This window comes from Taudactylus pleione, unplaced genomic scaffold (assembly GCF_031769625.1).
Source record: "Taudactylus pleione unplaced genomic scaffold, aTauple2 ptg000129l, whole genome shotgun sequence".
Classification (NCBI taxonomy): domain Eukaryota; kingdom Metazoa; phylum Chordata; class Amphibia; order Anura; family Myobatrachidae; genus Taudactylus; species Taudactylus pleione.
This window is the reverse complement of record NW_028284531.1, coordinates 5,002,737-5,018,147: the sequence shown is the minus strand read 5'-3', so window position 1 is coordinate 5,018,147 and position 15,411 is coordinate 5,002,737. Positions and strand designations below refer to the sequence as shown.

General features: G+C 46.1%; 1 protein-coding gene across 4 annotated transcripts in view; it reads right to left on the bottom strand.

Moving 5' to 3' along the window:
• The window catches only part of SLC12A1 (solute carrier family 12 member 1), a 140,314-nt gene that overhangs the window by 56,211 nt on the left and 68,692 nt on the right, over positions 1–15,411 (bottom strand). For all 4 annotated transcript variants that reach the window (XM_088472793.1, XM_088472792.1, XM_088472790.1 and 1 more), the window contains 4 exons: positions 13,269–13,424; positions 2,042–2,141; positions 1,839–1,950; positions 635–775 (listed from right to left, as the gene is read on the bottom strand). In XM_088472793.1, coding sequence (XP_088328919.1) covers positions 635–775; positions 1,839–1,950; positions 2,042–2,141; positions 13,269–13,424 — 509 coding nt within the window. The remainder of the gene's footprint in view (positions 1–634; positions 776–1,838; positions 1,951–2,041; positions 2,142–13,268; positions 13,425–15,411) is intronic.

Sequence of the window (15,411 nt, the reverse complement as noted above, 5' to 3'; positions counted from 1 at the left end):
GATCCCTTAAGTTCTGTAGTCTTGGTGGAAAATAGGTCACTGCCAAGAAGAACCAGGTCCTGTCTATTTCCACAATCAGACACCAGTAATATGAGGTGGTGTTTGACACATACTGTATCTATAGCCAAATCCTTTAGTTCATTCATACTATATTATGAGATTTCCATAATTGTATGGTGTTTTTTGGAAGTGGTTTGCACCTCGTGATTTTGTGCTATGTTGGCTTTGTGGGATAACATTTCTTAGTTTTACAAATAGTAATGTTACATAATGGGGCTCAAGGTCCTGTTGGAACCTTGCACAATCTGCAGCTACGTAAACTCTTTGCCTCTATGGAACGGAAATCTTACTTTAGTTTATTGCTCGCATCACTATGGGGTGCACGCTAAAACAAGCAAGATTTCCCTGCCCGGATATCCTGGAATACATACTACCTAGAACCTCGCAGCTCATTGAGTACCCCCCTTCCCCCATCATTGCTTATAGTGTTTATTTAAATGAAATCAAAGAGTGATCATTTCCAGGAAGAACAAGTGTGAGCGTTATAAAGACAGACAATATGTAATGGTGATTTATAATCTACAGCTACTAACTGAGATATTAAATAAGGGATGTTAATGATGTTTTTGCTTACCTGAAGAAGTGTCCTTACACCATCTCTGAAGCTATCAGCAGCGACTGCAGCATAAAATGCTTTCTTTTTGTTTTTCGTTAACCATGTCTGTTTTTTGCTCATCCCATTGTTCATTTCTTTTACAGCCTGTTTGCGCGGTCCCTGCATAACACAATAAAGGTTCAGCGGAATGAAACATCAAATGAAAATGGACTGTTACATCTCGACCCAATCTTTGGATAATGTTTTTGAGCTATAACCTGCAAATAAAGTGCTTATATATATTTTTTTTATTACCGACTATGAAGATCACAGACATATGAGATTGCATATCACTACTCCATGATGAGTCAATTATGAAACTGTAATGTAACTGGTATACCAGTGACTGGTAGTCATATTAATACATTAACTAGTTAAATGCTATCAATATCTTCAGGCTAGAAGCAGACAGCATTGAATTGCTGTGAAACTTATATTGAATTTTAAGAACTTTGAAGGTCTTATGTGTATGAAGAATCTATTTTCAGCGGAGATTAAACCAAGACATGTTTTACTTTTGATTTAATGGCTTGTACTGAAATCTTTAAAGCAATCTAATCTATTTCTTGTTTGTTCAGTCATCACTCGATTGTATTATACGGCTCAAATTCCTGCCTACTTACAACAGTGGAAAGGAACAAAAGAGAGGAATAGTTAGAATAAATATCTGCCACTCTCCTGCCACAATATTCTATATTGTGTATTTTGTCCTCAAAAATATACAGCAGTATTTCCCAAATCCGTAACTCATGCATCACCAACAGCTCATGTTTTCAGGATTTCTTTAATCATGTACAGGTGACTTGGGAGCCTATGTATTTACCTAATTTCCTAAAAAAAATATTTCAGTAACGAGCCTATTTAAAAATGGCTTGAACCAGGAGAAATCAGACAAACTAATGCTGCCAGCCACGGCCCCCATTTTGTTTCCCAATGCGGACTGCGGCCTGGTTAAGCTCTGACCATAGATCATCTGGTTAAGCTCTGACCATAGATCATCTTTTTGGGGCTAGGCCCCATTAGCATGGCCACTGAAACCTACAGGTTACAGTATGCAAGTTCAATTGTTATTATTGGGTAAATCGACTGATAAAGAAATACAAAAAACATGAACTGTTGGGGGCATGCAAGGATGGTTTTGGGAAACACTGGTGTACATGGATGCTAATGGTTCTGTACTTACAGCAAACACCTCACAACAGATACAGAGTCCTGTGTTTTTCGTAAAAGATTTAGTAATATCCAAGAGAACTGGTCTTGACATGGGTGCTCCAGTTAAAACCAAGCACTGAGGCCTGCAAACCAAGACATTAGATATTGGTTAATAGTGTCAGTGGAGGTAGAGAGGGTAGAGATGATCAAACTATGATGCATCAAGGGAAATACCTGAAGTTTTTGACATGGTCATCAATTGTGTTCAGCTCCAAAGCACTGTTTAAGGCATTTATGTAGTGAAGAGCCTGGGCTGAAGATCCCCAATTCACATCTGTTTAGGAAAAAGAAAAGTTAGCTTGCATGTCATTATTTAGGGAAAGATCAGGGTTGAGAATTTTCAGCACTTTGCTATTGTACAAGTGCATGTTCCATAATGAGCAATTAATATCAGTGTTCATCTGATAATTCCAACATGCTTTATTGGTTGAGCATCCTGGGATATATAGTATAGAGCCTGAAAAAAGGGTTGCGGCTGTCTAAATTACAGCTTTTTAGCAATCTTGTGAATGTAGCTGACAGGTAAAACATTTTAGAAGATTCAGGGGTCTTTAGATTTAGAGCATTCCTTTAAAAAAATCATGTAAGAATAGAATTTTCCATATGATATAATTAAGTATCATGTCCATTTAAGAATAACTTAACAGAAAATATCTGAGCTATTTTATGTATTAAGCAAACTAATGTTGCAAACTAAGGGAACTGTGGACAGGACCAATTTACTAATTTTCTGGAAAACGTAGCTCTTTGGAGCTACGGATTTCCACTTTATTCAGAGTTGACCAGATCACTATCTGCCCTGTACATGGCCACGACAAAGTTATGCTATGTGCAGATGCCTTGTTGACGGAATCGGTATGAATTACCGCTGGACGCAAGTCCGGCGGTTCAAATCCCGACAGCGGCTGGCCATCATGGCTGCAAATCCCGATCGTCCCAAGGTAAGTATTAACTAACCTAACCTCCCCCCCTAACCCTAACCCTCCTTAGGGGTGCCTAACCCTAATCTTCCCCCCAGTGCCTAACCCTAATCCCCCTTCTAAGTGCCTAAACCTAACCCCCCCTTCCCCACCGCCTAAACCTAAGTCCCCCAAGGGGGTGCCTAACCCTAAGTCCCCCTGGGGGTGCCTAACCCTAACCCTCCCTTCCCCTAGCCTAACCCTAACCTCCCAGAGGGGTGCCTAACCCTAAGTCCCCCCGGGAGCCCTCCCCGCTGCTGTCCGCAGCGGCGCCCGGCATCATTTCGATCAGGATGCCGGGCGCCGGTCTACCGGCATCGGTGAAATGACAAGCGTCTATATTTAGATGCCTGTCATTTAACCCTCGCCGGGATAAAGCAGTCGGGAAGCCGGCTGTCGGGATTACGTCCGCTGGCTTCCCGACTGCATACCCTTGTTGGCACCTAGTTACAGGGCCGGATTAAGGGGGGCGGCGACAGGGGCAGTCATCCCTGGGCCCCCACACACAGAGGGCCCCCACACTACTGTATGCAGTACACAGCACAAACACACAGCCGCCGGCGCTGGCAGCTGTGTGTTTGTTTTTTTGGCAGCCGATGAGAGTCAGACAGACTCTCATCAGCTGCTGCGCTGCGGCCCACTGCCGGAGCCTCCATCTTCTGGCTCCCGCAGTGGCTGATGGGAGAGATGTCGACGTCTCTCCCATCATGCAGAGCGGGCCGGCCCAGGAGGACGCCGGATGGAGGAGTAGATGCCGGAGCGGAGATTAAGGTAAGTGGAGATTTTTCTTTTTTTCCTGTGTGTGTGTCTGGCCGGCTGGGGGGACGACGACTACTCCTAAGGGCACTGCTGGGGGGGGGGGGGGACTACTCCTAAGGGCACTGCTGGGGAGGTAACGGACTACTCCTAAGGGCACTGCTGCTGGGGGGAACGGACTACTCCTTAGGGCACACCTAGCGGGGGATGGACTACTCCTAAGGGCACCGCTGGGGGGTGAATGGACTACTCCTAAGGGCACTGCTGGGGAGGAAACGGACTACTCCTAAGGGCACTGCTGGGGAGGAAACAGACTACTCCTAAGGTCACTGCTGGGGGGGGGGGGGACTACTCCTAAGGGCACTGCTGGGGAGGGAATGGACTACTATTAAGGGCACTGCTGGGGAGGGAACAGACTACTACTAAGGGCACTGCTGAGAGGGAACGGACTACTACTAAGGGCACTGCTGGGGAGGGAACGGACTACTAATGGCACTGCTGAGGGTACTACTAGGGGCACTGCTGGGGATACTACTCGGAGCACTGCACACTGCTGGGACCACTACTGGCGGACACAGCATAGAGGGGGGATCACTACTAGGGGTACTCCTGGGAGGACTACTGTTGAGGGGGGACTGCTACTGGGGGCACGGCTGGGCTGGGCTCGGCTCTGTGTGGCTTGAATGGGGCCCCCACAACTTAGTTGCCCTGGGGCCCCCACAAGCCTTAATCCGGCCCTGCCTAGTTACACCCATTTAGTGGAAGTCCAGATGACTTCTGTGCTACTCTGAATAGCCCTGCAGATCTATAATAGAGATGAGCAGTTCAGTTTTGCTGAAAACTGAACACACCCGAACTTTGGGTAGAACCGAGTCCTGGCTTGGCTCATCTTGGGTTTCCGAGTAGCACCAAGCCGTGACTCAGGTCATGACTCGGGTCTTCTTGCCAAGTTCAAAACTTGTATATAAAAAACGGATCTTGCGTAATTTGCATTGCATTTCAGTCCCTCCCTTGTACTTTCAGGTGCTGTGAGGTGGTCAGAATTGACTGGAAATGAATGTTATTGATGTTAAATACTATAGGAACAAAAACAGGTCCAATGTACATGATTTTAGCTCTTTTTAGCAATATTTAAGAAATCCAAAACAAAAAAATTTGAGTGTGGTTTTGCCAAAACTAAAATACGGGGGGCCACGCACATGTCTAATCTATAGAGATACATATTGCAGATGTGGTCTATTTGCGTGTGACCCTACATCAGGCCCTATGTGTGCATACCTAGAAAATCTCTATGTACAGTAAATTAAACTTATTGACTTAAATCTACATGTTTTGAGTAAATCACATGAAATATTTTCTGGATTTTCATGTATATTACACATAGCAGGTTGAGTCTCCCATATCCAAAATGCTTGGGACCAGGGGCATTTTGGATAACGGAATATTCTGTATTTTGGAATATTTGCAAATCATAATGAAATATCTTGGGAATGGGACCCCAATATACACACAGAATGCATTTATGTGTTATATACACCTTATACACACAGCCTGCAGGTAATTTTATTAGTGATGAGCGGTTCGGATTCTGAGGAATCCGAACCTCTCCGAACAGGTGGAATCCGAGTCCACCCGAACGCAAGTTCGGGTGTTCCTGCCTGACTCGGATTCCACCTCGAGGCCGAACGTCACCCGTCCGGCGTCGGATTCTCGCGAGAGCCGAGTGACGTTCGGCCTCAATAAAAAGGCGCGGCGCCCGGCAGTCGGCGCCATTTCTCGCGTGACGCGTAGTTAGGTAGTTAGCTAGTGCGCTGTCTGTTCTAGTGTTAGATAGATTAGAGTAGGCAGTGCTCTGTGACTTTACTGGGCATAAGCCCTTGTGTGTGCTCCGTGACTGGGCATAATAAGCCCACTGTGTGTATGTGTACTCTACTACTCACTGTATTATACAAGCTCCATGACAACTGACAGGGCATAGCCCACTGAGTGTATTATACAAGCTCCGTGACAGGGCATAGCCCACTGAGTATTATACAAGCTCCTTGACAGGGCATAGCCCACTGTGTCTATTATACAAGCTCTGTGACAGGGCATAGCCCACTGTGTCTATTATACAAGCTCCGTGACAGGGCATAAGCCCACTGAGTGTATTATACAAGCTCCGTGACAGGGCATAAGCCCACTGAGTATTATACAAGCTCCGTGACAGGGCATAGCCCACTCAGTGTATTATACAAGCTCCGTGACAGGGCATAGCTCACTGAGTATTATACAAGCTTCTTGACAGGGCATAGCCCACTGTGTCTATTATACAAGCTCTGTGACAGGGCATAGCCCACTGTGTCTATTATACAAGCTCCGTGACAGGGCATAGCCCACTGAGTGTATTATACAAGCTCCGTGACAGGGCATATGCCCACTGAGTATTATACAAGATCCGTGACAGGGCATAGCCCACTGAGTGTATTATACAAGCTCCGTGACAGGGCATAGCCCACTGTGTCTATTATACAAGCTCCGTGACAGGGCATAGCCCACTGTGTCTATTATACAAGCTCCGTGACAGGGCATAGCCCACTGGGTCTATTATACAAGCTCCGTGCCAGGGCATAGCCCACTGAGTGTATTATACAAGCTCCGTGACAGGGCATAGCCCACTGTGTCTATTATACAAGCTCCGTGACAGGGCATAGCCCACTGAGTGTATTATACAAGCTCCGTGACAGGGCATAGCCCACTGTGTCTATTATACAAGCTCCGTGACAGGGCATAAACCCACTGAGTATTATACAAGCTCCGTGACAGGGCATAGCCTACTGTGTCTATTATACAAGCTCCGTGACAGGGCATAGCCCACTGAGTGTATTATACAAGCTCCGTGACAGGGCATAGCCCACTGTGTCTATTATACAAGCTCCGTGACAGGGCATAAGCCCACTGAGTATTATACAAGCTCCGTGACAGGGCATAGCCCACTGTGTCTATTATACAAGCTCCGTGACAGGGCATAGCCCACTGGGTCTATTATACAAGCTCCGTGACAGGGCATAGCCCACTGAATGTATTATACAAGCTCCGTGACAGGGCATAGCCCACTGGGTCTATTATACAAGCTCCGTGACAGGGCATAGCCCACTGTGTCTATTATACAAGCTCCGTGACAGGGCATAAGCCCACTGAGTATTATACAAGCTCCGTGACAGGGCATAGCCCACTGTGTCTATTATACAAGCTCCGTGACAGGGCATAGCCCACTGGGTCTATTATACAAGCTCCGTGACAGGGCATAGCCCACTGAGTGTATTATACAAGCTCCGTGACAGGGCATAGCCCACTGGGTCTATTATACAAGCTCCGTGACAGGGCATAGCCCACTGTGTCTATTATACAAGCTCCGTGACAGGGCATAGCCCACTGAGTGTATTATACAAGCTCCGTGACAGGGCATAGCCCACTGTGTCTATTATACAAGCTCCGTGACAGGGCATAAACCCACTGAGTATTATACAAGCTCCGTGACAGGGCATAGCCTACTGTGTCTATTATACAAGCTCCGTGACAGGGCATAGCCCACTGAGTGTATTATACAAGCTCCGTGACAGGGCATAAGCCCACTAAGTATTATACAAGCTCCGTGACAGGGCATAAGCCCACTGAGTATTATACAAGCTCCGTGACAGGGCATAGCCCACTGTGTCTATTATACAAGCTCCGTGACAGGGCATAGCCCACTGAGTGTATTATACAAGCTCCGTGACAGGGCATAAGCCCACTGAGTATTATACAAGCTCCGTGACAGGGCATAAGCCCACTGTGTCTATTATACAAGCTCTGTGACAGGGCATAAGCCCACTGTGTCTATTATACAAGCTTTGTGACAGGGCATAGCCCACTGAGTCTATTATACAAGCTCCGTGACAGGGCATAAGCCCACTGAGTATTATACAAGCTTCGTGACAGGGCATAGCCCACTGAGTGTATTATACAAGCTCCGTGACAGGGCATAGCCCACTGTGTCTATTATACAAGCTCCGTGACAGGGCATAAGCCCACTGAGTATTATACAAGCTCCGTGACAGGGCATAAGCCCACTGTGTCTATTATACAAGCTCTGTGACAGGGCATAAGCCCACTGTGTCTATTATACAAGCTCCGTGACAGGGCATAGCCCACTGAGTCTATTATACAAGCTCCGTGACAGGGCATAAGCCCACTGAGTATTATACAAGCTTCGTGACAGGGCATAGCCCACTGAGTGTATTATACAAGCTCCGTGACAGGGCATAGCCCACTGTGTCTATTATACAAGCTCCGTGACAGGGCATAGCCCACTGTGTCTATTATACAAGCTCCGTGACAGGGCATAGCCCACTGAGTGTATTATACAAGCTCCGTGACAGGGCATAGCCCACTGTGTCTATTATACAAGCTCCGTGAAAGGGCATAGCCCACTGTGTGTATACAAGCTCTGTGACTCCAGTTCATAGTGATAAAGTAATATGGATCACGAGAATGAACTGAGAGGAGAGCAGAAACAACATGTAAATGCTAGCATTGCAGCGGCTGGAAGTCCATCACTTTTATCTAAAGCTGATGCTCAAGGGCGTAGAGGCTTTAAAACCTTAGGGAACCTGAAATCAAAAAATTTAGATTTTACAGGGGTAAAGACAAAAAAAAAACCTCTAAAGACTACTACTTTTGCAGAGAAACAGAAAATTGGCAACATACCATTCACCACACGTAGCGGCAAGGAAAGACTCAGGCTTTGCCCTTTATTTCTGAGTGGTGGTTCTGCAGCTGTCAGTGAGGCATCTTGTGCCTCTCGTGATGATAAAAGACCTTTTCAATCAGACTATAGAAGTGTGAAAAAATTTAAAACCAATAAGGCAGTCGAACAAACTGTGTTTTTTGAAACACAAATGTCAGAAATCCCTGAGGAGAGTCTAAGTGGGTCCACAAGTGGCATTTCTATGTGTAAGCCTGACCTTTCAGAGAAGCCGCCCTCCACAGTTTCTTTTCCATCTGTAGTTGTGGGGATGAGCAGTATTGCCGAGGACATAGAAATTGAGGATGCCACCGTGGAATTGCAAGAGGATGAGAGGAATATATGTGCAGCTGATGCTGGCACTAATGAGGATGTTGAGGATGAGGATATTATTTGTATAAGTCAGGCACCAGTGGAAGCAGCTCTTGGCCAAGATAAGAAGGCCATTGCCATGCCTGGGCATAGAACCAAGAAATCCACATCTTTTGTGTGGAATTACTTTTACCCAAACCCTGACAACGTTTGTCAAGCCATTTGTAGCCTCTGTGAGACCACAGTTAGTAGAGGTAGGGACGTTAAACATCTAGGAACCTCTACGCTATTACGTCATCTGCAGCGAGCTCATGACAGGTGTTTGATAACAGAAACTACTGCAAAAAAAATAACAACAAGCAGTCCAGCATTAGCTAGATGCCTTCTCTCTACTAAATCCCAGCACCTGCAATCTCCACCGACAACACCTTCCTCCTCAATATCCTCAGGAATGATCAGTGGTAGTACAACATCCAATTTATTAGTGCTAAGTCACGGTGACTCCTCCAATTTCCAGGACACCTCAGAAGAAACTGAATCTTTGAGCGCTAGGCCTGCTGCTGCTGCTGCTGGTGGATCTTCATCCCAGAAGTGGACAAAGAAGACTACTAGTAGTATACCAAAAAAACAATTGACTGTTAAAGAATCTCTTGCAAGGGGAAGCAAGTATGACAGCTCTCACCCTGTCGCACAGCGGATCACTGACGCCATGACAGCTATGCTAATATTAGATCTGCGTCCAATATCCTCAATTAATGCAGTGGGATTTACACAGCTAGTTGAGGTCATGTGTCCCCGGTACCAAATTCCATCTCGGTTTCATTTTACCCGAAAAGCCATTCCTCGGCTGTACCAGGACGTTAAACAGAACCTAATTATTGGTCTGCAAAATGCTATTGTACCCACTGTCCACTTAACCACAGATATGTGGACAAGCGGTAGTGGACAAACTAAAGATTACATGACTGTGACAGCCCACTGGGTGGGTGAATCGCCTTCAGCAGCAGCAGTATCTAACAAACAACACCAGCTCATTCAGAGGCAGGCAACTCTGTGCATCACCGGATTCAATAAGAGGCATACCGCTGACAACCTCTTAGAAAAACTAAGAGATGTCATAGAAACATGGCTTACCCCACTTGGACTCTCCTCAGGATTTGTGATTTCTGACAATGCTACAAATATAGTGAAAGCATTACAGCTGGGTGAATTCCAACACATCCCCTGTTTTGCTCACACAATAAACTTAGTGGTGCAGGGTTTTTTAAAAAACGACAGGGGCGTTCAGGAGATGCTGTCTGTGGCCCGAAAAATTTCGGGACATTTTCGGCATTCAGCAACAGCGTGCAGGAGATTGCAGCACCTGCAAGAGCAGTTTAATTTGCCCTGCCATCAACTGAAGCAAGAAGTGGTAACGAGGTGGAACTCAACCCTGTATATGCTTCAGCGGATGGAGGAGCAGCAAAAAGCCATCCATAGCTATACGACAAGCCATGACATTGGGAGAGGAGGGGGAATGTACCTTACCCCAGCACAGTGGAGAGTACTTTCTGTCTTGTGCAAGGTGCTCAAACCATTTGAAGTTGCCACTTGTGAAGTGAGTGCTGACACTGCTAGCTTGAGTAAGGTGATTCCCCTGATTTCGCTTTTGGAAAAGCAGCTGGAGAAATTGAAGGATGATATTAAACAAAGTGATTCCGCAAAGTATGCTGGACTGATAGATCAAGTCCTTTGTTCGCTTCGCCAGGATCCACGGGTGGCCAAGATCTTGAAATCTGATCATTATATTTTAGCAACCATTCTTGATCCTAGGTTCAAGTCATATGCTGTGTCTTTCTTTACAACTGACCCAGATCTTAAAAGAACCAAAGCGCTCCTGGTGAGCAAGTTGGCAGCTGAAGTGACACATGGCACTACGATGACGTCTCCTCCTTCGGTTTCTGCAGCAGCAGCCAGAAAAAAATGCACCTTTTCCAAAAGACCCAGTGGTGATGCAGATAAGTCAAGTCAACATTTTGACATCTGGTCGGGTCTAAAAGATTTGCCCAACACCAGTGACACCTCTACCGCAACTCCATCTAATACGATTACCATCCAAAGAATGGTGGAGGATTATTTTCAGGACACCATACACGTAGACATGTCACAGAGTCCCTTCGAATATTGGAAGAAAAAAAAGGCAATTTGGAGACCCTTGTATAAACTGGCTTTGCATTATTTAAGCTGCCCACCCTCCAGTGTGTACTCGGAGAGAGTTTTCAGTACAGCCGGGAACCTTGTGAGTGAACGACGAAGGAGGCTACTTCCACAAAATGTAGAAAAAATGATGTTCATTAAAATGAACTGGAAATTTCACGAGGAAAACCTTTCCCACCAATCACGTCACAGTACAGATACTTCTGTAATGGTAGATTCCAGCGGGGATGAACTGATATTGTGTGAGGAATCGGATGATGTACACACTGATGAGGGTGAGGATGGCAATGATGGTGACATCATGCCACTGTAGACCTATTGCCTTTAGTAGATTGGAAGATTTTTTTGTGGGGGCCCAAACAAACCAAGCACTTCAGCCACAAAGTGGCAGTACCTGTCGCTGAAATGCTTTGTTTGTTAAAGTGTGCATGTCCTTTTTAAGATCCAACATAAAGGGTGGGTGGGAGGGCCCAAGGACAATTCCATCTAGCACTACCTTTCATTTCTGCCACTGCTGTGTGGCATAGTTTCATAGATGTGCTTTAAACTGTGGTGTCTGTGCCACTGCGCCTCTGCTCTGACGCTTGGTCACCAGTCAGCTCACTGCAACCTTTGGCCAATAATGGTGAAACGAATAATTTAAGCTGTGAGGTGGTCTAAATTGACTGTAAATGACTGGAAATTAATGTTATTGAGGTAAATAACACTCTAGGAAGAAAAAAAAGCCCAATTTATGTAATTTTAGCTTTTTTTGCCAATTTTGGCAAAAAATCCAAATCCAAATCCAAATCCAAATCCAAAGCCAGTCACCGCAGTTTGGCAAATCCAAATCCAAATCCAAAGCCGGATGACGAATTAGAACCAAATCCAAATCCAAATCCGCCAAAAATGGTCCGGCGCACATCCCTAAATTTTATACAATATTTTCAATAATTTTGTGGCTCAAGCAAAGTGTGTACAGAAATTAAATTCATTTATGTTTCATATACACCTTATACACACAGCCTGAAGGTAATTTTATACAATATTTTTAACAATTTGTGCCTTAGACAAAGTTCGTGGACATTGAACCATCAAATTTCAAAGGTTTCATTATCTCAGTCATGCTAAAAGTATTACGTATTTCGGAATATTTGGATATGGGAGACTCAACCTGTATCAAGGTTTTCTTAACAAGTCTTTTTTACAAGATGTTATTTGTTCACTAAAAAATATTATTTGTTCTTCTTCTGTTTAGACACTAACAACACCTTTAAGATATATTGGGGTCTATGTACTAAGCCTTGGAGAGAGATAAAGTGGATGGAGATAAAGTACCAACCAATCAGCTCCTAACTGTCATTTTTCAAACACAGCCTGTAAAGCAGGGATGGGGAACCTCAGGTATAAGGCCCCCGGAATCATTTGGTCTGGCCCCCGGAGCTTTTTTCTGCTAGCCTCATCTGGCTAGCAGGGTGCCTATAATGGCACCCTGCAGCCAGAATCTATGCAGTACTGCTGCCTGGAGCATCCTTAGGACACTTTATACAGTAACACTGCTGCCCTTACAGCTCCCCGGAGCATCCTCAAGATGCTCCAGGCATTGCTGTAATCACTGGTGATTGTGGCCCCGTACACGTGCGACATCACATGGAGGGGGTGTGGCCTGCACCGGGCCCGCAAATAATATATATAGCAAAATGGCCCTCGGCAGAAAAAAGGTTCCCCACCCCTGCTGTAAAGTGACAGTTAAGAGCTGATTGCAGGGACGTATTTATAATGGGTGCTGGATGTGCGGTGCACACAGGCACCTGGGTCCAGGGGGGCCCACACCGCACACCTTAGACCCATATTATACTTACCTCTCCAGAGTCCCACATCGGCGCCAGTGTCAGCACTGTAAAAACGTCTGGAAAATGGCCGCCGCTGCCATTTTCCCGTTGAGCGCATGCGCAGTACAGGGAAAATGGCCACCACAGCCATTTTCCCACTGACCTGTGCTATAGACTCTGGCACCCTCTAGTGCCCAGAGTCTATCAGTGCGGCGCTGGCCGCGCTGCACTCAGTGCGCTGTCGGCCGCCGGACTGAGAGGAGGGGGCCCATGACGGAGACTGCACAGGGCCCCCTCCTCTCTAGAAACACCCCTGGCTGATTGGTTGGTACTTTATCTTTATCCACTTTATCTCTCCCATAGGTGTAGTACATAGACCCCATTGTTTCCAATAATATGTAAGGTTTATTGAGTCAGTTGTTTACAGCAAACCTAGAGGAATTCTAAACTGACTTTTCCATACTTTTCCTCCAACTTGTGCTCATTGGATGGGGCTGCAGCTAAAATTGTGCATCACATATTAGAAAGAGATTTACTTTATATTCATCTTACCAAGAGAATGCATTTATGGAGTTCATTGAAATAACGAATGGTTTATTTACCTGGTTTCTTGTAGGTCACGTATATATACAGGAAAAGCTCTATGCCATAAGTGATCACAGCTGCCCACCAATTGATGACAAACATCACACCACAACACAGCATGGCTCCAAACAGGGACACCCACATGTTGTAATATTTGAATGCAGGTCTCCAGCCTGTTTATATAAGAAATTAGATGCATTTTACAAAATGCATATTGTACCACAGAAATAAATATACTGAATAAAAGATTTATTTACAGTATTCTGTCCTAATTCCAAGTGCTATGTTAGAGCATTTTACATACCTTTAGTAGTACAGTACATTGCTATATTGTTATCTAGTCATTGGTAGATGACGTAGTAAAAGTAAAATGTAGTAAAAGCACCAAAATAAAATATTATAGAGGTGGTATATAGCACAAACATAACTTATACATGAACTGTAAATGCTAAGGATACTGTAAGTCACTGAGAAGGAGTTCTTTAATACTTATCACAGAAATCCATAATAACTTACAGTTGCGGGGGAGGTATTCTATATAACACACAAGTGTTCCTAATGAACATGAAAGTGATGACATCATAACTTAATTTATACAGCTATTATTTATAAAAATGTACATGTACTAGCATCAATTGTGTATGTTCCTAAAATAATAATGAGCTTAGAAACTGATATAAAGGTTTTGAACGGTCTGTGATGGGTCTGTAAGTATGTTTTTTTCTCAAAATATCACAGACTACCTGATGTACCTAGTTTCACCCGGGTAGACCTTAGATATTTACTATTTCCATTTCAGCACTCAAATAACACATTAATCCTTCACCTCTATAGTAATGCATCACTGTTATAGTAAGACATTACCTTCCCTAACCTGTGTACTAACACCTTTCAATCCCTCACCTCTGTAGTAACACCTTTCCCTCCCTCGTACATGTTGTAACTAGAGATGAGCGGTTCGGATTCTGTGGAATCCGAACCGCTCCGAACATTGGGGATCCGAGTCCACCCGAACCCTGTTCGGGTGTTCACCGCCTGACTCGGATACCCGTTCGGGGCCGAACGGCGGCCGCCTGATGTCGGATTCTCACTAGAGAATCCGACATCAGGTCTCCTCGCGTGTAGGGCAGAGCGCAGTGATAGCGCTCTGCCCTACACAGACACAGACACACAGCCGCCAGCGGCAGCTGTGTGTTTGTCACAGCAGCCAATGAGAGTCACACAGACTCTCATTGGCTGCTGTACGGAGGGAGCCGGCTGGAGCTCACACATGAGCTCCGTCTTCCGGCTCCCTCCGCAGCGTGTGACAGCAGAGCGGACGGCGCGGGAGCGGGGAATCAGGTAAGTTTTATTTTTTATTTTTTTACTTGTCAAAGGTCCGGGGGCGCTACTGGGGGGGTCTGCTACTGGGGGGGGCCTGCTACTGGGGGGGCTATACTACTGGGGGGGTCTGCTACTGGGGGGGCTATACTACTGGGGGGGTCTGCTACTGGGGGTCCATACTATTGAGGGGCCTGCTACTGGGGGGGGCTATACTACTGGGGGGGGTCTGCTACTGGGCATCCATACTACTGAGGGGCCTGCTACTGGGGGGGCTATACTACTGGGGGGGGTTTGCTACTGGGGGGGTCTGCTACTGGGGGGCCATACTACTGAGGGGCCTGCTACTGGGGGGGCCATACTACTGGGGGGGGCTTACTACTATTGGGGGGGCATACTACTGGGGGGGCTTACTACTACTGGGGGGGCCATACTACAGGGGGGCCATACTACAGGGGGGGCTACTACTGGGGCAGCCTACTACTGAGGGGGGCCTGCTACTGGGGGCAGCCTACTACTGGGGGGGGCATACTACTGGGGGGGCCATACTACTGGGGGGGCCATACTACTGGGGGGCCATACTACTGGGGGGCCATACTACTGAGGGGGCTGCTAATGGTGGGCATACTACTGGGGGGCCTGCTAAAGGGGGGCATACTACTGGGTGGCATGCTAATGGGGGGCATACTACTGGGGGGGCCTGCTAATGGGGGGCATACTACTGGGGGGCATTCTACTGGGGGCACTGCATAGGGGACCCTACTACTAAGGGGACTGCATAGGGGGCACCACTGCTGGGGGCATTGTGTAAAGAACACCGCTACTGTGGGCATTGTGTAA